This window comes from Myotis yumanensis, unplaced genomic scaffold (genome assembly GCF_028538775.1).
Source record: "Myotis yumanensis isolate MYYU_CA2020_CCGP unplaced genomic scaffold, mMyoYum1.0.hap1 SCAF_16, whole genome shotgun sequence".
Taxonomy (NCBI): Eukaryota; Metazoa; Chordata; class Mammalia; order Chiroptera; family Vespertilionidae; genus Myotis; species Myotis yumanensis.
Window position 1 is genome coordinate 29,192,786 of NW_027223767.1, and position 21,122 is coordinate 29,213,907.

A 21,122-nucleotide genomic window follows, 5' to 3' on the forward strand; every position below is an offset into this window, starting at 1 on the left:
CTGACACGCCGAGCTCAAAAGGCTCGCCACCACTGTTCTAGATAGATTTAGTCAGTTAACCTTGCAGGTGGTGTTCATTAGACTGCTAAATTAATTAGTTGTAATGTCTGTAGTAAGTACAGACTTAATAATATTTGGGTGTAATCATTACTTTCTGGACATTTACATGTGGTACTTATATATAAATGTAGTATACTCTTTAAAAGAACTTTTCCAAAGTACAAATATACCTGTTGTTTTAGTAGTCCTTCCAAATCCCCATGAGATAGCAACTCACCCCTACCTAATAGATAGGAAAACAAGCACAAAATAATTATATGGTTTACTTTGGATATTTGTTTGAATGACATTTGAATGACAGGACCTAGACTCATTCAAGCTTCTAGAGCTCAAGGAATGTCAAAACCTTACAAATGAAAATCATTAAATACTGTCGTCTAAAGAGAGTCCAGGACTCAGAGTTCAGTGAGTTATTTATCTCCTAAGCAAGCTAGATCTGAGATTTAAATACTTGAGTTGAAGAAGCAAATTACTTAATGGTTTTAATGTAATCTTGTGATTAGGCTTCCTTTGGCAGGACAAAGCACAGGTTTGGAAGCCCTTCATCTGGCAGTTGTTGGGTGGGGCGGGGGGTGGCAAGGAAATGGGAAGCTGAATCCTCCAATAGGGGACAAGGAAGTGTTACAGTGCATTTGGACATCTGTGTGGTTCAAGTTTTGCCAACCAGTTTAGACTGTGTTATTTATGGTGAGGATTCAATGTGACTATGAATGATTTATGAGGGCGATATTATAATTTAAAAGTATGTGTATGCTTTCATTATCTCTATGTATTTTAAACAACCTAACATAATTGGACTTGTGCTGGAAGGCCAATTATTTCCTATTGTTTGTAGTTTCTAATTTTATGATTAAAATGCTTTTCTTTTTGGAAACATCACTCAACGCAGAACAGTTTTTGTTCAATCCCTTATACCTTCTTTTCCCTTCCTCTCCCCTCAAAATTGTAGTAGCAATTTTGAAGCAAATACATGTGGGTGGTTTCCATGGTGCAAGACAACTTTCACAGAGAGAGGGCACTTCAGCCTGAGCTAATTGGGCATGATGTGTTCCAGCATTCTGGTGTAAACACATATGCCCTGGTATTGCAGGTGTTTTAGCAGTTGATCAGGCATATCAGAAAAGGGAAAAATTTAATCTCATTAATCTGGGCCACAGTGCAAGGGGCCTCTGTTTCTGTGTTTCTATTGGCAGGACCAGGAAGAACAAGCTTACTTTGCAGTGTTTGATGGCCACGGAGGAGTGGATGCTGCCATTTATGCCTCCATTCACCTGCATGTTAACTTGGTACGCCAGGAGATGTTCCCCCATGATCCTGCTGAAGCCTTGTGCCGGGCCTTTCGGGTCACTGATGAACGGTTTGTACAGAAAGCAGCCAGGGAGGTATGCCTTTTTCTCATAAATTCTTGTCATGACTGCACTGGCTGAGCTCAACTGATCTGTGGTTAAAGGGCTATTTGTTTTCCCTTTTGGGGCAGGCATTATTTAAAGTTCTCTTCCAAACTGTTTTTGACCCACAGTATTGGATTCTGTTGTAGTTCTAATTCTCTCTTTGGAAGAGTTTTAGTGGGGTGCTATGATGTCCAGTATAGAAACTCGAAGCTATAATTTTCTACAAAGGCACTCCATTGCTGGATCTGGCAGATGAGTTTTGTCTTTCATATTCACTATTACCTGTCAGGTTCACATGAGGACCATCTTTCTAAGCTGACTTTTGCTGATAAAATCTGGAAATGGAGATTAAAACAATGGTCTAAAAAAGAAACCGAAGCTGGGATTACTCCCATGCATTTAGTTCTAAATGGGTTGGCAGTGTTTTGCTGCGTATCTGTTGAGGGAAAATTTGCTTGGAGACAGTGAATCCTTAGATAATCCTTGAACTGATTCTCTTAACAGGAAAAGTCAGAGCTCATGTCCTAATTTCTTGAGGTTAATCAGACATAAGGTTTTTACTCTGAATAAATGACACGGGCTCTATATTAAGATCTAAAAGTAAAAAATTTAATTACCAGTCTGGGTATTGGTACATAATTAACTATGGTATTCTACATTCATTTCTAACTGGGGCCCAATAGAAAGAATAATTTTTAATTTTAAATGTAATTATAGTATCATATGACCTAAACATTAACTCTTCAAAATGGTTGGAGAGAACAGGGTAATCATTTTAATCCATTTCTTTGATCTCATAGTTACGCTATACAGCGGTAGTGGGGCTTAAAATTAATTAAATAATTCAGAACTATTTGTTATTAGGCAAGAGAAGTAGTCTATATTTCCCATCTATACCCCAGATTTAGATTAATAGGTAAATCCACCATCAGCAACCACTAAGGTCTACATAGAGAGATGTGGGCTAGAAAACAAGATAGTGTTGACCTCAGACCTTCCCAGTCTCTTGAGTGCTGGCACTGTCCAGCTGTTTGTCATCATTCTGACTAAGGACAAGACCCGGCCCCTGAGAGAGGATCTGTAATCACCATCGTGAAACTAAGAGAATCACTTGCCTTTCTCATCCTCTGTTCTATCCCTTTTCCTCTGTGTACTCAAAAGTATGACTTTTTTCCTGACCAAGTTCATTTTATTTGCGTTGCCAGTGACCCTAGTTTATCTCAGTCCTGCCAATAGTTCTCTTGAGTAACTTAGGTTTGTCTCAACAAACAGTTAAGTTTTCTCCTTGTGCTTCCATGTGCTGCTAACTGCTGGGAAGAAAGCAGCTATTCCTGTTGCGAAGCAGCCCTGCCTCCTGTTCTCTCCAGGGCATATGCATTGCAATGTCTTTATCATGTGTTCCAGGGGGCTGAGTTTTTGAACAGTCTGTGTGGGAAGATATTTTATTGGTGGGTGAGGATTTATAACAAACTATCCCTATATAGGGAAAACGAGTTGTTTTTCTCATTGGCTACAAGGAGCCTTTACCACCCATGACGCACTGGTTCTAATTTAGGACAAGTTCTTAATAACAGAAAGTCATGCTCATTTGGTGGTGACTCATGTCAAATGGAGATGTCATATTAATATAGTAGTATCAAGAGCATTAAGTAAAGTGATACTGAGCTATTGCAGTAAAATTCCAGGCTGTTAGTTCTTTATGCAATGTTCCAAAAACAAGTTTACAAAGTTCTCACTTCTAAAATTATTTGTTTTAAGGTATCCTAGTAAGCATCTTAGCACTAACTCCAGGGAATGTATGTCATCCCTTGGCTCCTATCTCACTGTCCAGAGTATGGGAGCATTTGTGTAGCAGTCAGATGCTTTACATGTTATTCTGTAAAGTGAGGACGCTCCCCCTAAACATACAGTATGTCAGTAACAAAACAGAGCCCACAATATGGCAGTCTTTACTCTTAGAGTTGTTATAGTGGATTCAGCACTGGACTAGCAGGAAAAAGAATTTCATTTCTCTTATGTGTACTAATCAGTTACCTGCCTTGGACAAGTCACATAACCTATCATTGTTTTCTTACCTGTATATAAAATGGAATAAATAATCATCCCTGCCTTGCATATCACAGATAAATGGATCTATATGTGTGCACATTTAAGTACATACATGCATATCAAAATGAGAAATTCAGATTTAGATATAGAAATTGCTATTTATTTGTGAAATCAAGCTATTAATAATCTATCTCCCAACTGAAAGGTCTGAATTAATTATAAATTGCTTCTCAATGAGAATGATATCTACTTATTTAAATTTTATTGTTGACAGTATTATGGGAGATGCCTCCCTTTTGCCCCCCTCCACCCAGCCTGTACCCTACTCCAGGCCTTCCCCATACTATTGTCTATCAATGGGTTATGCATATATGTTCTGAGAATTTTATATCTATGTATTTTTACTGACTCTGGTTTTATTTAAACTATTTTCAGAGCTTAAGATGTGGGACCACAGGAGTGGTGACTTTTATCAGAGGCAACATGCTACATGTAGCCTGGGTGGGTGATTCCCAGGTTATGCTTGTGAGAAAGGGCCAAGCTGTTGAACTAATGAAGCCACACAAACCAGACAGAGAAGTAAGTATGGTCTGTTCCACAAAGGCAATTTTCTGGTTATTAAGATTCTCATAATAACATAATTATCACCATTATCTCAGCATTCATGCCCACCTTCCAATGGAGAAATAAAGAGAAACTTTCCAGAAAGCTGATGAATATATCTGTTGTTTACTGTTAAGGTAGATGAATAAATCCTGAATCTAATTATTTGCTTCTTTTCATTGCATTGCTGTTTAGGATGAAAAGCAGCGAATTGAGGCCCTGGGAGGTTGTGTAGTCTGGTTTGGTGCCTGGCGAGTGAATGGAAGTCTATCAGTCTCCAGAGCTATTGGTAGGAAAAACCAATTTTTCTTTCTCTAAACTGTCCTCTTTTGGCTCATTGTCTTATGTTAACTCTGATACAACAAGGAATCAGAGATGATAATTTATATTATCAGTGTACTTTTTATTATTTAAAACAGCAGTTGGATGGTGGCTTTGTAAATTATTTTATTTAATTAACCTACTCATTTATATGCTTAAATTCCATTACTAAAAGGGAACTGTATTAAGAAATGTAGAACTTATTAGTTTCTATCCTCCCTTATTTTTTTTAAAAGGAAGTCTTTAATCTTTGGTACACAAATCTACAGGATCCTCATTTCATTTTGGGTCATATTTAGTTTAAATCAGTGTTTTCTAGAAAATGGAAACCTCCTCCCATATTTTACCTTGCTAATGTCTTTATGTCATTCATTATGAATTTTTAAATGACTAAACAACAGAGAACAAATCCATGGGGAAAACATTGTGCTTTTTAGATGAAAATAATTTTCTATATGAGGAGTGTAATAATTTGCCAGATAACCCTGGGGTTTCAAAGAATTTGCTCCCTGGGATCTAAATTCTTCAAAAGAAGGGGAAGTCAACAAAACTGTCTAAAACTTAGAGAGTAAATAGCTAAACTGATTGGACAAAATCCAAGGATATAAGTTCAGAGAATTGAGATATAGTCTACTTTCTGTCTTTGTTTCACTTTCACGCCTGAGTTTATTTTAGGTTTCATGCCTTATCTTTATTTTCTGTTGTTGCTTTTAAAGAATAAATCAATGTGAGTGCCTATATGGGTGATATGCATATGTGCATATATACTGCAGTTCTTAGTCACAGCTTCCTAAAGAAATGAGGTAATCTGACATAGGGATAACATGGATTAATGGAATTTACCTCTAATCCCCAACTTTTACTTATCATTACCAAAAATCTCAAAGGACTGATTCAATTTCACCACGGATGTGAGTTGTTCCTCCCACTCTTTGGGAAGGTACTGGCAAGCTGTGAAGTGGCCCAAATGTGGGTAGCAGAAGGCTGAGAGAGAAAGAAAAATTCTGCAAATATCTCCTAAAAAAGTGAAAGTTGGCTTTATCTTATGACTGAGGGAGTTATTAGGAACTCTGGCATAAGGCCAAATAGGGAAAACTTCCCATTTCTAAAACATTCTATATAGAATTATTTTTTGACAATTCCAACCAAAGACCTCTTCCTCTTGATCTTCCCATCTTTGTCAGTGTTTGAGAGGTATCTTTAATACGAGCTTTACTAGGGAGATACTTGACTTGTTTCTAAAAATACAACACATGGGGAAACTAAAGCAGGGGAAGAATGTCCTTGACTAAGTGACAGTCTAGGACAGAATAAGCAGACTTCACAGAGGAAGTGACTTTTGTGTTGGGCATGGAGGATAGTATTCAGGGGGATATAAATACATGGGCGTCTGAAAGAGCGTTGTGTTTTAGGAACAGAGGCTGGGGCAGAGGTGGAAGTGCTGGTTCTAAGTTGTGAAGGGACTAAGTAGTCTGGGCTTTAACAGGTGATAAGCAGAGGGGCCCATATGATCTGATTTGTAGTTATGTTTGTAATGGTTTGTAAGACAATCTAGAGTAGAAAGCCTAGATGAATGATCATTCAGGAAGCTATTGATAACATTTTTACAGAGATGAGGCAGCTAAAAAGGGATACAGAGGAGGGTATAAATTGATGGGACAGAAATGAGTTTGTGGGGGAAGAGGAAAGCTAACTTCCAGGTTTGACTTGTGTGACTGAGAAGATAAAGCATTTGTAATAAAGCAGCAGCAATTTGGTGGGTGGGGAGGAGGGCAGATGATGAGTTCATTTTGGATATATTTTATATTCTAGGTACCTCTGAATTGGAGATAGAGATTTGGGAACTCATCCCATTTTGGCAATAATATATGCAACCTCTGAAGTAACATATATATTAGTTGAAACTATGGGTATGGATGACATTGCCCAAGAAAAACCTGTAGTATGGAAAGGGAGAGCCTCATTCCTTAAGGTAGAATAACATAATGAAGTCAGCTCTCTGGGTTTGTATCTTGGATATGCCACGTTACAAGCTGTGGGCCTTGGGAAGTTTATTTCTCTGTTTCTATTTGTTTTTTGTAAAGTGTGAACAGTAACAGTACCTAAGTTATAAAGTTCTTGTATTAAATAGCACAATACATGCACACACTCAGAGCTCTGTATGTCACAGTCGTAAACAGTGATTGTTAGTGCTATTTTTATTTGAGATTCTAAAATTGACTGAGAGAGAGAGAGGGTGAGGGGAAGAGAAACATCGATGTGAGAGTGAAGCAATCGGCTACCTCCTGCACACCCCCAACCAGGGACCAGCCATACCACAGGCACGTGCTCCAACTGGCAACTCTTTGGTGCACAGGAAGATGCCCAACAACTAAGCCACATGGGCCAGAGCTGTTAGTACAATTATTATTTTTTAAAATATATTTTTATTGATTTCAGAGAGAAGGGAGAGGCAGATAAAAACATCGATGAGAAAGAATTATTGATTGGCTGCCTCCTGCATGCCCCCTACTGGGGCTCAAGCCTGCAACCTGGGCATGTGCCCTGACGCTCAACCACTGAGTCACACCAGCTGTGCTGTTAGTGCAATTGTTAAGTGAAGGAGCGAGTGAAGAAAATAAAGAGGGGATGAGAGTTTTAGAAGTGGGGTATCTCAGACGCTAGGGGAAGAGGGTTTCTAGGAGAAAGTAGTGAACAGGGTCAAGTGCTGCAAAGGTCAAGTGAGAAGTGGGTTAAAAAAATAAGACCTGGAATTTTGAAAATAGGGACAACAGGTCCTTGCATAATGTTCTGTTTACTGTCATTTTGTTATAACGTTAATGAGATGCTGTATGAACTTGCTCTTCTTTATATTAATTAGCCTAAGGCAGTGGTCGGCAAACCGCGGCTCGCGAGCCACATGCGGCTCTTTGCCCCCTTGACTGGCTCTTCTACAAAATACCACACGCAGGCGCGCACGTACAGTGCGATTGAAACTTCGTGGCCCATGCTGAGAAGTCGGTTTTCGGCCTGGGCGAGTCTATTTTGAAGAAGTGCCGTTAGAAGTAGTGGGGGGTGTCAGTGGGTCGGGCAACAGGAGACGCGGCGCAGCGTGAGGGAGGCGCGCGCATGAGTGAGCCAGTCAGTCAGCAGTCTCATTGTGCAGTGGTTAGTGCTAGTCACGTCCGCAAATCGCGCATGGGTTAAGTTTATTAAGTAAAAAGTAAACTTTATTAAGTTAATTTTAGGGAACGTTGTGGAGTGAAAGACAATGTAGTGTTGAGGATTGAGAAAGGTATGTTGAGATGGTTTGGACATATAGAGGGGATGAACGAAAGGAGATAGACGAAACAAGTATACAAGACGAGTGTGGATGGGAGAGTTGGAAGGGGTCGACCTCAGCGAACGTACCTCAATCAGATTGAGGATGTTTTTAGCAAAGGCCAGCTTAGGAGTATCCTAATTAAGTTAATAACAATGTACCTACCTATATAGTTTAAGTTTAAAAAATTTGGCTCTCAAAAGAAATTTCAATCATTGTACTGTTGATATTTGGCTCTGTTGACTGATGAGTTTGCCGACCACTGGCCTAAGGTAAAACTGGTTTCCTTTTATCATTTCACTTAGTCATAGAAACCTATAGATGACATTAAATGAAGGCTTACTGTGATTGGTAACATCTGAGATAAATGTGTTGGATCAGTAGGCACACAAAGCAGAAAACAATCAGGTGAAGGAAAATGAGCGGTAACATGAAGGAGCATGTGCAGATTTGGTTTCTTGGACAATATGGTGGTGAAGGGAGACAGTGTGGTGACTTGAAGGAAAAGCTGATTTGGGAAAGTGTTGCTTTCATTGTTTTTGTTTTTTTTTTTTAGGTGAGATTTTAGATCAGACCCTGTTTATACAATTAAGGAAGAGAGCAAGTAGAAGAGAAATTGAACAGGGGAGAGAGAGAAGCCAGGGTCCAAGAGCACAGGTTAGCTTTGAGAAGGGAAAGGACACCTTTTACTCTGAGAAATGGTAGCTGATATGGGTGAATCTCTAGATTAAAAAAAAACAGAAGAAATGGGTGGAGAGGAATTGAGGAAATTTAGGATTGATAAATTATCCTTGAAGTAGGCAATTAGGCCATCTACCCAATCCAGTAGTTTAATTGGAAGAGGGAGTTGAAAATGAGAGATTTAGAAAGCTCATGGCATAAAATAGAGGGTTAAATGGGGACAAGAAAAAGGATTCCTAAGCAGAGTTCAACTCTACTTAGGAAAAAAATGACTCTTAAAGCTTTGAAAATTAAAAGCTTTAAAGCCCTTCAAATGTATGATCCAAAGTTGACTGAAGCATGATGTTTCCTAGCATATGGAGAGAGGATGCTGAAGACAAAAAGATGTTGCCATTTCTGCCATGAAATGGATAATCATGCCCTCCTACCAAATTGGGGGTGAGATGTCATGAATTTGACATCCAACAGTTGAGCAAGTGAAAAGCCAGAATTCTGGCAGCATTTCTTTTGCAAATTCTTTGTATGTTCTGTTCTAAACTAACAGTTGCAGTAGCCTTTTACTTGACACACTAAAACAAGATTTTTGGGAACAGCATGACTCAGATCACATTTATTTTTAGAGCTGGAATTCAGAAAATAATGATAACAATACAGTGAGGTGAAGTAGCAGAGGGGGAGATTTGTGAAGTAGATTGGTGGAGGACACTGAACCCCATGATTGGAAGTTTTAACTAGTTTTTACAAACTAGCTAATTAAAAGGCACCATAGTATAGAAGTGAAACTGACTAAATCAAAACCATGCTTGAGGAAGACAGTTCTGGTTACTGTATGAAAAAGATAGTTTACCTTGTAGATAAACTAAGGCAGGTAAATATATTCAGTATTTGTTTTTTTAGGGTATCCCTTTCAAAATGCTGGGTGGGGCATGTGGCCCACTGTTGGTGCTAGCGGAGTTCTCCATAGGGTTCCTATTCAGCTTTCTGGGTCTACTTGAGGATTAAAAAGGAATGTGAAACGTTGGGGGAAACCTTTATCAGATACCAGAAACAGTGACAATATAGCCAGATCACTTAAGTATATTTATCTTTATCTTCCACTTCTCAAAATGTCCAGTTTTAGTGCAATGAAAAGGCTAATAATTGATGAGGGTTTTTAACAAGTGCTAGGATTTGGACCCAGGCAGTTGTGACTCATGCTGGCATCCTTAAACCACTAAGCTATGTCTGTCACTGCTTTACAAATGATAAAAGCACTTTATAAATTTTTAACAAGTATTATCGATGCATTATGATACCCTAAGAATTACTGCTTAATACTCTGTTTGTTTTTCATGTTAAGAAATGAGTATCCCTTGTTGTACGTTGTAAGTAATAATCTATTTGGTTACCTAGTAGGGTAAGGACCCTTTTTGCTAGTTCTCTCCAAATCCCTAAGGAAAACAATGAATGTAAACAATGAATGGAGCCCTAACCGGTTTGGCTCAGTGGATAGAGTGTCAGCCTGCGGACTGAAGGGTCCCGGGTTCGATTCCAGTCAAGGGCATGTACCTTGGTTGCAGGCACATCCCCAGTAGGGGGTGTGCAGGAGGCAGCTGATCGATGTTTCTCTCTCATCCATGTTTCTAACTCTCTATCCCTCTCCCTTCCTCTCTGTAAAAAAATCAAAATATATTAAAAAAACAAACAAACAAAAATGGAGTTGGAAGTGCTCTGGAAGTTCCAAACTGCACTATAGATGATGGCTTGTCTTCATAGTCTGTGATGGAAACCTACCTCGGTGTGTGGCCCCAAGGTCTCCAGTCTGTCTCTACTCCCAGCACCCTATATTCAACTACATCTTAGTCTCTAACAGTTCCCTCAACCCAGAACCCTTCTCTGCCTGGTGATAACTAACTTCTTCAAGGCCCAGCTAAAATGTCATTCTGTAAGTGGATGAGCTGAGCAGATAGGGTTTTGGGGGTGCTTATAGTTGTTCACAGGTGTGAAGGATGAGTAATAGTAATAAAGACAGAAGGAGGGTGATCAGAAACAATTTGAAGAAAAAAGCAAGAATACGGTAGTCCCTGAAGATGAGAAAAATGATCACACACATTCTGACTGTGCTCTAGAAGTAGTAAACAAAGCAGAATTTAAAAAATAGAAAGCAAATTGGACTGGGAATTGAGCCTAACATTCTAGTTCACTTGTCTGAGGCTTGGGATGACTTTTCCTGGCTTGTGGGAGTTGGACTTGATTTTTAAAAATCCCTTGTAACTCAAGCCTTCCTTTGTGTTCACAGCATGAAACTTGATTTCTAAATAAGGATATAAGAATTAAGTGTTTAATAAAAAGAAGTGATCAGAACTTTGGTTTGTTTTTCAGTGTGGACCTGTTCTCAAATCTCAATTGATCGAAGTTAACCACCAGTAAAAGAAAAGATCTGCTAAATCCACAAGGTTTTCCTATGCAGGACTCAAGTTTCCAGTACAGCAACAAATTTAGATGTGACATTTGTTGCCATGCTCAGCTAAGCCTATGTCATAGCTAAGACATAAAATTCAGAGTCTAAGCTAGATAAGAAATTAAGCCCAGTTAATGGCAATTATACAACTGAGAGTGAGGCATAAGCAGCATCTGATTAACAGAGAATTCAAGTATTCTCTCAAACTAGATTATAAATTATTTCCAGTAATTCAGATCACAATTGCAGAATGAGTCATAGCATTGGCCATCCACATTCTTACAAGCAAGGTAAACCAAAATCTGATCTATGTTCTAATTCCCACAGGAGATGCTGAACATAAGCCATATATCTGTGGGGATGCAGATTCCGCCTCTACTGTGTTGGATGGAACTGAAGACTACCTCATTCTGGCCTGCGATGGCTTCTATGACACCGTGAACCCTGATGAGGCAGTGAAAGTTGTATCTGATCACTTGAAGGAGAATAATGGAGACAGCAGCATGGTTGCCCACAAATTAGTGGCGTCAGCTCGTGATGCTGGGTCAAGTGATAACATCACAGTTATTGTGGTTTTCCTGAGGGACATGAACAAAGCTGAAAATGTTAGTGAGGAATCAGACTGGACAGAGAACTCCTTTCAAGGAGGGCAAGAAGATGGTGGGGATGATAAGGAAAATCATGGAGAGTGCAAACGCCCTTGGCCTCAGCACCAGTGCTCAGCACCAGCCGACCTAGGTTATGATGGGCGTGTGGATTCATTCACTGACAGAACTAGCCTGAGCCCAGGGTCCCAAATCAACGTGCTGGAAGACCCAGGCTACCTAGATCTCACACAAATAGAAGCAAGCAAACCTCACAGTGCTCAGTTTTTGCCACCAGTTGAGATGTTTGGTCCTGGTGCACCAAAGAAAGCAAATCTCATTAATGAGCTAATAATGGAGAAAGAATCAGTTCAGTCATCATTGTCTGAATGGAGTGGTGCTGGAGAGTTTCCCTCTTCCTTTAATTTGGGTTCAACAGGGCAGCAGATACACAGAATGGAGAGTGTCTCCCCTGTCTGTCCTAGGTTGGAAAATGAACAGTTAAAATTCCTGGGAAATAGAGTTTCTAGATTATCTCATTTACGCTATCACTTCTCAAAGAGGTGGCATGGATTCAGGTTTAATCCAAAGTTTAATTCATTTCTCCCTGCTCAAGAGCCTTCCCACAAAGTAGGCACAAGCCTATTTTCACTTACTTCACGTGGGAAAAGAAATAGGATGTTAAGAAGTTCTCTGCCATGGAGGCAAGACAGTTGGAAAGATTATAATGAAAACATGAGGAAGCTCAGAAAGAGTAATGATATTCCATACCCAGATCTTCCCTGGAGCTGTAAAATATAATACTTTGTCTTTAGAGTAGGCTAGCTAGCTCTCCCCCAATAAAACCACCATCAGAGTAGAAACAAGGTAGACATTTCTGAAATGTGTGTTCATTATGAAATCATAAATGGCTCAATTCTTAAATGTAAATAGATCTCTAGGAAACTCAAAATAGTGATTTCAATCAAAAGAAGTTTTTTGGCAGTTTCATTAGCAAAATTATACAACTGATCCCTGTAATGTATCTCCACATCTACATACAACCCCACCCCACTGCCTCTTCACACCATTAGTGGAAGCTTGCAAGGTATTTATTTCTGTCAGGATACAGTGTTGAAATCTGCTCTGATATGCCTAATGTATCTTTGGAAAACTTAACGTAGAATTGCTTTAGTTGAGGACTGTTCCTCAAAAGACTCGGGACTATGAGGGAAAACCCTCCCTTCCCCACTTTTTTGGTAAGTAAAAGACTATAAGCCATATGGGTTTTAATTGGTAACAATGAAAGTAGAAGCCTAGTGTAAAAATGTCATATTTTCAGACTTGTGAGGCAGCATAAAGATTTACTGATTTTTTTTTTTTCTTTTCTGTAACAAAGGATAAAGCTTTTAAAATTATTTCCCAGGGCTGTAGCTATTTGGGAGTTTCATAACCTGTTATGGTGCTTTTGGTGGAATTTTTATTATTTGTCAGAGAACCACTGTCAACTGGTTTCAACCTATGATACTAACATGTTTTTCATTGTACCTTCATCTCAGGAATAACACTGGCTTAATGGAGATGTCAGGTACACTTGAAAAGAAAATAGAATAGCATTGCTATTTTTTCAACCCCCCCCGCCCCCCCCTTTTTTAAAGGTCAAAGACAGCAAAGCCATATACCACTATCAAATAAGAAGTGGTGCCCTAGCTGGTTTGGTTCAGTGGCTAGAGCGTCGGCCTACAGACTGAAGGGTCCCAGATTTGATTCTAGTCAAGGGCATGTACCTCAGTTGCAGGCTCGGTCCCCTGCCCTGGTGGGGGGCGTGTGGGAGGCAACCAATTGATGTGTGTGTCTCTCTTCCCCTCCCTTCTACTCTCTCTAAAACTCAATAAATATCCTCAGGTAAGGATTAACAAAAATAAGTGGTTTTGGAGAATAAAAAATAACGAGTTTTAACTTCTCTAAAACTGTTTCCCCCAAGGGAATGAATTGGTGTGAGAGAGGTTGAAAGTACTGCTTAAGCGAGCCTGGAGGCCAAGGACAAGGGAGTACAGATTACCGAGACCAAGGTCTGCTTAGTTAGAAATGAAGAACACCCCAGAGTTCTGCTACATGCAACTTCATGCAGAGAGAATGTGTATCTCTCATTTCAATATTTATTTATATTTTAAAATTGTCTGCTTTTTGCCATTTCTGCAGTTTCAAGTCAGAAGCACATCTTCAACTAAAGACAGCAAATAGAGTAATAATCAGATTCATTCAATGAAGCAGCCTGATTCTGAGAATCATGAATGTCTCCACATGACATGTTACCCTCCCCTAGTCAACTGTGGACCAGACAAGGCAATGGACAGGAGGTACCTGCTATAGTGCTCATCACTCGTACTATGAGATACTGGATACTCTTGCTGAGAAGCGTCCAATGCCTAACCATGTTTGTACATAATGCAATTACTTTATGTTCTCCAGATCCACAATGGAGGAGTCAGATCCCTGGATTTTAAAATGAGATACTTTGGGTAAAAACGGCTTCACTTTAGTGATGATCACATCATTAATTTACAGATTTTATTTTAAAAAATTGAATGTAATTAGACATTTTCAGTATTTGTTTTCCCTTGGTTTGAAGTCATTCTTTTCTCAAGGCTTGTGACCAGAATCTCACCAGCCTGGTATTTTTAACCCCCACCCCCCCCATGCACCTCACTCACATCTTTCATTTTCTCAAGCCTAGATCTTGTTAACAACCCATCAGGTGCAGTATCAGATTCGAATCCAATTATCTAAGGAGATAAGAAAACAGAGGCAGCAGAATATTGGTATGTTATAGTCCAGCATTTAGCTAAGTTAAAAAAGAAATTAAGATTTTTCTATAATTAATGTTTTGATCAGAATAAAGCTGGTGAGAGGAAATAAGGTACAAGTGATAGTTTTTTTCAGTGGGGGAAAATGGTTGGATGAAATTGGGATGAACACAGACCACATCTTCAGGGGTCTGGATCTTGTAGGTTTGACTACATAAGCAGTGTTAACTCCATTTTCATACCAGTAGCCCTCTAGAAAATAAAGCAAAGTAGTTCTAGTATGATCAAGTTATGAAACAGTATTGTAAAAAATAGCAAATTTTCATTTGTCCACATGCATATTTATAGAGTAGTTAGGTACCATTTGTAAGGTAAGTCCTTTAAAATTCTATAATACATATTAAAGTAGTGGTTATTGGTCTGATATATGCTGCTCTTGGTTCTATAAACCAGATAAAAGCAGTGCTTTGTGAAGTGCAGTGTTATATCTTAATGCCACTGGTGATAGAAAGTAGTTCCCTTCGGTTCAAATCCTGTGCCCTTATTTGCTGCTTGCTGATGTGAGCAATAAGTATCCTCTAACTAATGGTTTTTACACATTTCTGTAACTTGTACTTTAAGATGGTGTATCTGGTGATTGTAAAAATATTAGATAGATATAAAAGTATCTATATAATATATATTAACTGTTAATGCTGAGGTATAGTCTGTGAACTCTGTGTTTTGTACTTTTACTCACTGTGTAATTTAGTGGTGGTGAAAGTTCTATACTCAGTCTTTAAGAGTGGCAGTATCCCTTTTTGAATTTAACATGATCTGCATCAATTTGTTTGCCTGCTAAAGTTTTGTTAGAATAGGAAATAGTATAACAGTGTAAACAAGAAAGTATAGTATTGGTTAGGGAAACAGACTTCAAGTCACCAACTAAAGTGATTATAAATGCCTGTACATTCACTGTGAGTTTCAAAGGGAATCACCCTAATTTGTTCACTTTCTGGATGTGTACTGTTGAGAGCGAGCTGATGTTAAGCAGCACTATCACAGCAAACACTGGGGCTCTCCGTACCAGTTAGGTCTCTACTAGAGGACGGTGGAAATACACATGTATATACCTTTACTTTGCCTAAAAATGCCATCCATTGTCCTCCAATTAATAAAATTAAAGTTACTGTTACTGTTTTATTTAAGAGGATGTTGAAAGTAACACCTTTTCCAAGGACAGTGTCAGCAACATCAATGTCAATATTGAGCTTGACCATTTATAGTGGTACAACGTCCACATGGTGGTATGGTGCATCTCCCTGATTATCACATTCCATTTTGGAACACTGTGCCAGTAAGAAGTGCAACATCCAATGGGCAGATGAAAACGATACAGAAAGTTCAGTGTTACAGATAAAACTGCTGTGGTTCAAGCACTTCCTTCCCCATCAGAGGCTGGCCAAGGCTTTGTAAGAAAGTGATCTAAATAATTATTTTGATGTTTAAACATAATTTGTTCACTCAATGGTCATTCTCACCTAAGCAAGGCCATAAAAGGTGATAGATACCCACCAACTCTTCTATTCCGACCTGTGAATAGCTAGATGTTTTCAAAACAAGATACCACCAGTATTATAACACAACTATTTTCCAGATAAATGGTACTGTGTTGAAAAACAATTACTTCCTCTAGCAGCATTTTATCTTCTATTTTGAAGATTATTTATTGTACTAATTAGGAAATATGAAATAAGATAGGGAACTCCAGACTGACACAGCAGTTGTTCTGGAAAAGGAACTACTCTAGTAAACTCTGATGTATTGGATAACCCACAGATGTATCATCAGTAACCTACTCTGGGTGCTCTTTGGCGAGAGACAGGCTTTGTCCTCTTGTTCATGACATTTCTCTGCAAAGAAATTCTCTATGGAGCGAAGCAAATGAAGTAAACATTTCTTACCAAGTAAATTTATCAACTTAAGAACCTGCTCTACATCTCACTCTTGAGTTCAGTCGCAATCACCAGTGATCCTTCATACTTTATTTATTAAAACTGTTCATTCAGGTGAGAAGTATGTTGAAATTTTGCCAATATCTTAATAAAACCCAGCAATATAAAACCACTAGTCATTTGTCTTTTTATCCAAAGGAAATATATTTAGTGCTGGAATTTAGCTTGATTCCCTCAGAACTGAAAATAAAATCCTGAGGTGGTAGTTTTTTTAAACTTTAAAGTAGAAATATTGTTTTTAAAAAGTGACCATAACTGTTATTTCCTTCCCTGAAAATACGTAAGATATGTATTTCATCTTCTATATGTTTTCCCTGTAAGTTTAAATGGGGGGGGCGGGTAGGGAGGGGTTAGTATCCGCAAATAGATGAGGAACAGGACCTGCCAAAGGCTAAGTGTTAACTCCTCAAATCTACCAACTACTTTAGTCTTTAAACTGCATCCAACCAGTTTTTCCCTTTTGTTTTAAACTGTAAAGTAAGGAAAATAATCAGGTGAATTGCACTTGAAATTCTGTGTGGAGGTTTGCTGTTAAGAGAGTTAATAGGAGATAGAGACAGAAAGGTTGGGGGTGGAAGTGAAGCTAATAAAGCAAGACACCTGCATCTAAGTGAATGGAATTAAACATGCAAAACAAGTATATCTAATTAATAAACTGCACTGTTTATACTCTTCTCCCCACCACTAAGTCCAGAAAGTACTTAAACCCCTAATTCCCTAAATTCATTCAGCACTTAGTGTGATTTTATATGGAAATGAAAGAAAGCAAGAATTGAGAGAAAAAGCAAAGGTCTGAAAGAATCATATTTGAAGTTTGCTAAAGCTGGGAATAAAAGAAAAGGAATATTGTGATAGTATTATTTATACTTGAAAAAAATCCCCTAATACACCATTTACTTAGTTCAAAAGAAACATCTCTTTCCGAAGGAAACAACAAACCCATAGAAGAACATATAAGAGCTGTGGGACAATATCAGTTTAACATATGAATAATTAGGATCCTAGAAGAGAAAGACAATGGGCAGAAGAAATAATGGCTGAGAATTTTCCAAAATTAATGACAGACACCAAATGATAGATCCAAGAAGTTCAGAACACTAAGCAGGTTAAATACCAAAAACACACTCCTACAGGGTGAGGGGAACACAACACCTTCCAAGTGGTTTCATTGGCAAATTCTGATCAAGGGTAACACCAATTCTATACATTCTTTCAGAAAAAGAGATGATCATTTTATTAGGACAGCATTAATCTGATACCAAATTAGATGAAAACAGAACTACAGACCAATAACAATCCCTCGTGAATATAATGCAAAAATCCTCAGCAAAATATTAGCAAACTACATACTTACTAGAGTATCACTACATACATACTAGAATAACTCAAATTAAAAATAATGACAGGACCAAGTGTTTGTGGGATGATACTGGTACCCTCATTATGTTGCTGTTGGGCATGCAAAATGGCAGTGCTACTTCTGGAAAAGTTTGGCAGTTTCTTATAAAATCACATGACTCGGTGAAATGACTTCCGTCACCAACTTCACAGGTTAAAGGCAAAGTCCTCCACGAGACTGCTCTTACTTCAGATGCCAGGTTTGGAAGTCCCAGGCCACCAGTTGGCTACAAATTTGGGAGTTCCCACCAGTGCCCATTAGGTTTGATAATTGGCTTGAGCAGCTCTCAGAACTCAGAAAAATACGTTGCTTACAATTCCAGTTTTATAAGGATACAAATCAGAACCAGGGAAAAGGAGAGACACAATAGGCAGTGGTTCTCAACCTGTGGGTCGCAAACAATGAAAATACATCCTGCATATTATAGATATTTACATTACGATTCATAACAGTAGCAAAATTACAGTTATGAAGTAGCAACGAAAATAATTTTATGGTTGGGGGTCACCACAACATGAGGAACTGTATTAAAGGGTCTCGGCATTAGGAAGGTTGAGAACCACTGCATAGGGTGAAGTGTAGGAGAGTCCCAATGTGAAGCTCCCTTGTGATCAGGGCATGAACCATCAACACATGACAATACAGAGTATTGCCAAGCAGGGAAGCACATTCAGAGCTTCAGTGTGCAGAGTTCTTACTGGGTTTCACTCAGTAGCCATGACTGACTCACTGGAAATAAGGACGAACTATTCAGGCTCATATCATGGGACTCTTAGCCCCGATCCTCTAATCACAAGGTTAGTCTTTCGGCATGGCAGCCACATCCTGAGTCATCTCTTTAGCATAAACTATCAGGAACCACACTCCTATCACTCAGAAAATTCTAAGCACTAAGAGGCTATATCCCAAGAACCAGGGACAAAAGCCAACCAAATTCTCTATTACACACCCAGCAATCCCACTCCAAGGCATATATTACCTTATGGAAATCAATGTTCACACAAAGACCTATACAAAATGTTTATAAAGTTCATAATCACCCCAAGACTGGAAATAACCCAAAGTCCTTCAACGGTTAAATGAATAAACATTTATACAGTGAAATATTACTTGGCAATAAAAAGGAATGAAGTATCAATTTAGAGAAGATGGATGAGAATGCTAAGTGAAAGGCTACAATAATTCTATATGAATCTGGAAAAGAGAAAACTAAAAGGACAGAGAATTACCAGGGGCTGGGTGGTGGGGGATTTTACCTATAAAGAGCCAACACAAGGGAATTTGGGGGTATTGAGCTGTTCTGTATAGTAGCAGATACATGACTGTATTTGTCAAAAGCCACAGAACTGTATATCACAAAGGCAATTTAATATATGTAAATTAAAAAACCAACCAGGATGTGTGGGGGAAGACAGAATGCAGATTAACAGATGAATCTAACAATATTAAAATGAGCCACATAATCACACTGGAGAGACTAGGAAAAAAGAAACTAGTGTAACTCTGAATCATAATATCTAAGTAACTTTGGAAAAAGTGTTTTGACATCACAAAGGCTAAAATCTGTACAAAAGCACTGTACTGCAGTTGGTGAATTTGTTTCTCTTAAGAGTATAGGTCAACAAATCTTTGTTTCTAAATACGATTGTCCAAAAAAGGGGGCATGGTTGAGCCTGGAGCATCCTGTGGGGGCAGGGAGGGAAGGAAGGAAGAAAGGAAGGAAGGAGAGGGAGGACAGGGAGAAAGGGAAGGAAGGAGACACAGGGAACATATCAAAAGGATACAGGAGCCAACCTGAAAGAGCTTCAAATAGCCAAAGCTGGAACAAACTGAACTGCAAAATAATGACAGTACTGGAACACAATTCAAAGAATAAATATCCATGAGTCAAAACTCGTGTAAATAAGTAGCTGGGGGGAAAAATGGAGAAGAAGGGACTTTTCCTTAAGAATTCTAATAATAAATGTAGGAGAAATAACAAACCACCATTAGAATACTGCAGTAATAACTGCCATAGGCAAGATCCACTACTGGATGCTAAAATTAGCTGTTAAGAAGAGAAATATTTGCACAGTCTGAAAAGTATTTGCCCTAAATATTTAGTAATTACAAAGGGAAAAATATTAACGGGGGGAATTGTGACAGACACCACCATAACCAAGTAAGATTAACATCACCAATAATAAGCATCTGCACCAAACAGCCCCTGACACGACGCACTTGGAAGGGTATATCACTTCTGTGGTAGCCTTCCCAATAACACACAGGCTCAACTGAAAATGAGAAAATATCAGACAAATCCAAATAGAGAAACATTCTATAAAATACAGTTGACCCTTGAACAAGACAGTGGTTAGGGGCAGTGACCTCCCACACAGTCAAAACTTCTGACTCTCCCAAAACTTTAGTCATCCCTGGGTATCTGTGGGGGATTGGTTCCAGCAGTCACCAAAACCCATGGATGCTCAAGTCCCTTATATAAAATGTCGAAGAACAATGCATACAGTCAGCATACTGTTTTTGATCCTTGCTTGGCTGAATAAGCAGGTGTAAAACCCAGAGACACAGAGGGCCAACTATATACTTATTGGGAAAAAAACATGCATGTAAGTGGACCTATGAAGTTCAAACCCATGTTTTTCAAGGGTCAACTATAATTGGTTGTCTTCAACAATGTCAAGGTCATGAAAAACAAGAAGAGATTGAGGAACTGTCACAGACGGAAGGAGACATGACAACTAATTGCATTGTGGCATCCTGGTCTGGATCCTGGAACAGAAAAAAGTGTGTTAGTGAAATTAACTGGAGAAATCTGAATAAATTCTGTAGTTTAGTTAACAGTATTATAAATGACTGATTTCTTTGTTTTGTTCACTATTCTGTGGTTATGTAAGATGTTAACAAAAGGAGAAGCTGGGTAATAGGCATACAGGAACTCAAGATTTTTGCATGTCTCTTGTAAATCTAAACTCATCTAAAAACGTTTTAAAAAAGACAGAACCTAGAGACAGGACTAGGCTTGAGATCCAAGATAGAACCTAGGCACAGAACCTAGAGACAGAACCTAGGGACAGAACCTAAGGACAGAACCTGGACACAGAACCTAGAGAGAGAACCTAGGGAGAGAACATGGCAAAATATCCTGGACAGAACCTGGCTACAGAACTTCGCTGGAGAACCTAACCAGAACTTTGCTGGAGATCCTGACCAGAACTTGGCTGGAGATCCTGGCCAGAACTTCGCTGGAGATCCTGACCAGAACTTGGCTGGAGTTCCTGGCTAGAGATCCTGGCTAGGCTGCTGATCAACTGAACGCTGTCTCCATGTCATTCCTTCATCGCCGACTCCGTCCACACCTTTGGGGACCCCTGGACCCGCTGGGGTTGGACCCCAGCACTGGATTCTTTTTTCATTTTGCTTTTCCAGTTGGGTGTTTTTTGCTTCTTCATATTTCAAATCTTTGACTTGATTCTTGCGATCCTCTGGTCTGCTGTTGGGAGTCTGTATAATATT

General features: G+C 38.9%; 2 protein-coding genes across 11 annotated transcripts in view; one reads left to right on the forward strand and one right to left on the reverse strand.

Annotated features, from left to right (window-relative positions):
• Nucleotides 1–16,437, forward strand: part of PPM1E (protein phosphatase, Mg2+/Mn2+ dependent 1E) — a 95,411-nt gene extending 78,974 nt beyond the window's left edge. Inside the window, exons 4-8 of one of the 3 annotated variants that reach the window (XR_011468500.1) lie at nucleotides 1,254–1,442; nucleotides 3,936–4,079; nucleotides 4,299–4,392; nucleotides 11,174–12,668; nucleotides 13,612–16,436. Coding sequence is in view for 1 of the 3 variants with exons in the window: in XM_070395344.1 (XP_070251445.1) it covers nucleotides 1,254–1,442; nucleotides 3,936–4,079; nucleotides 4,299–4,392; nucleotides 11,174–12,231 (1,485 nt within the window). In the remaining 2 variants the exon portion in view is untranslated. Of the gene's footprint in view, nucleotides 1–1,253; nucleotides 1,443–3,935; nucleotides 4,080–4,298; nucleotides 4,393–11,173 lie in introns of all 3 variants that reach the window. The other 2 variants (XR_011468501.1, XM_070395344.1) reach the window with 2 other exon arrangements.
• TRIM37 (tripartite motif containing 37) overlaps nucleotides 1–21,122 on the reverse strand; it is a 173,010-nt gene that overhangs the window by 64,173 nt on the left and 87,715 nt on the right. For 2 of the 8 annotated variants that reach the window (XM_070395334.1, XM_070395332.1), the window contains exon 25: nucleotides 13,611–20,378. The exons of 5 other annotated variants lie outside the window; for them this stretch is intronic. In XM_070395334.1, coding sequence (XP_070251435.1) covers nucleotides 20,348–20,378 — 31 coding nt within the window. In that variant the 3' untranslated portion in view covers nucleotides 13,611–20,347. Of the gene's footprint in view, nucleotides 1–13,610; nucleotides 20,379–21,122 lie in introns of those variants that run through there. One more of the 8 variants, XM_070395337.1, reaches the window with a different exon arrangement.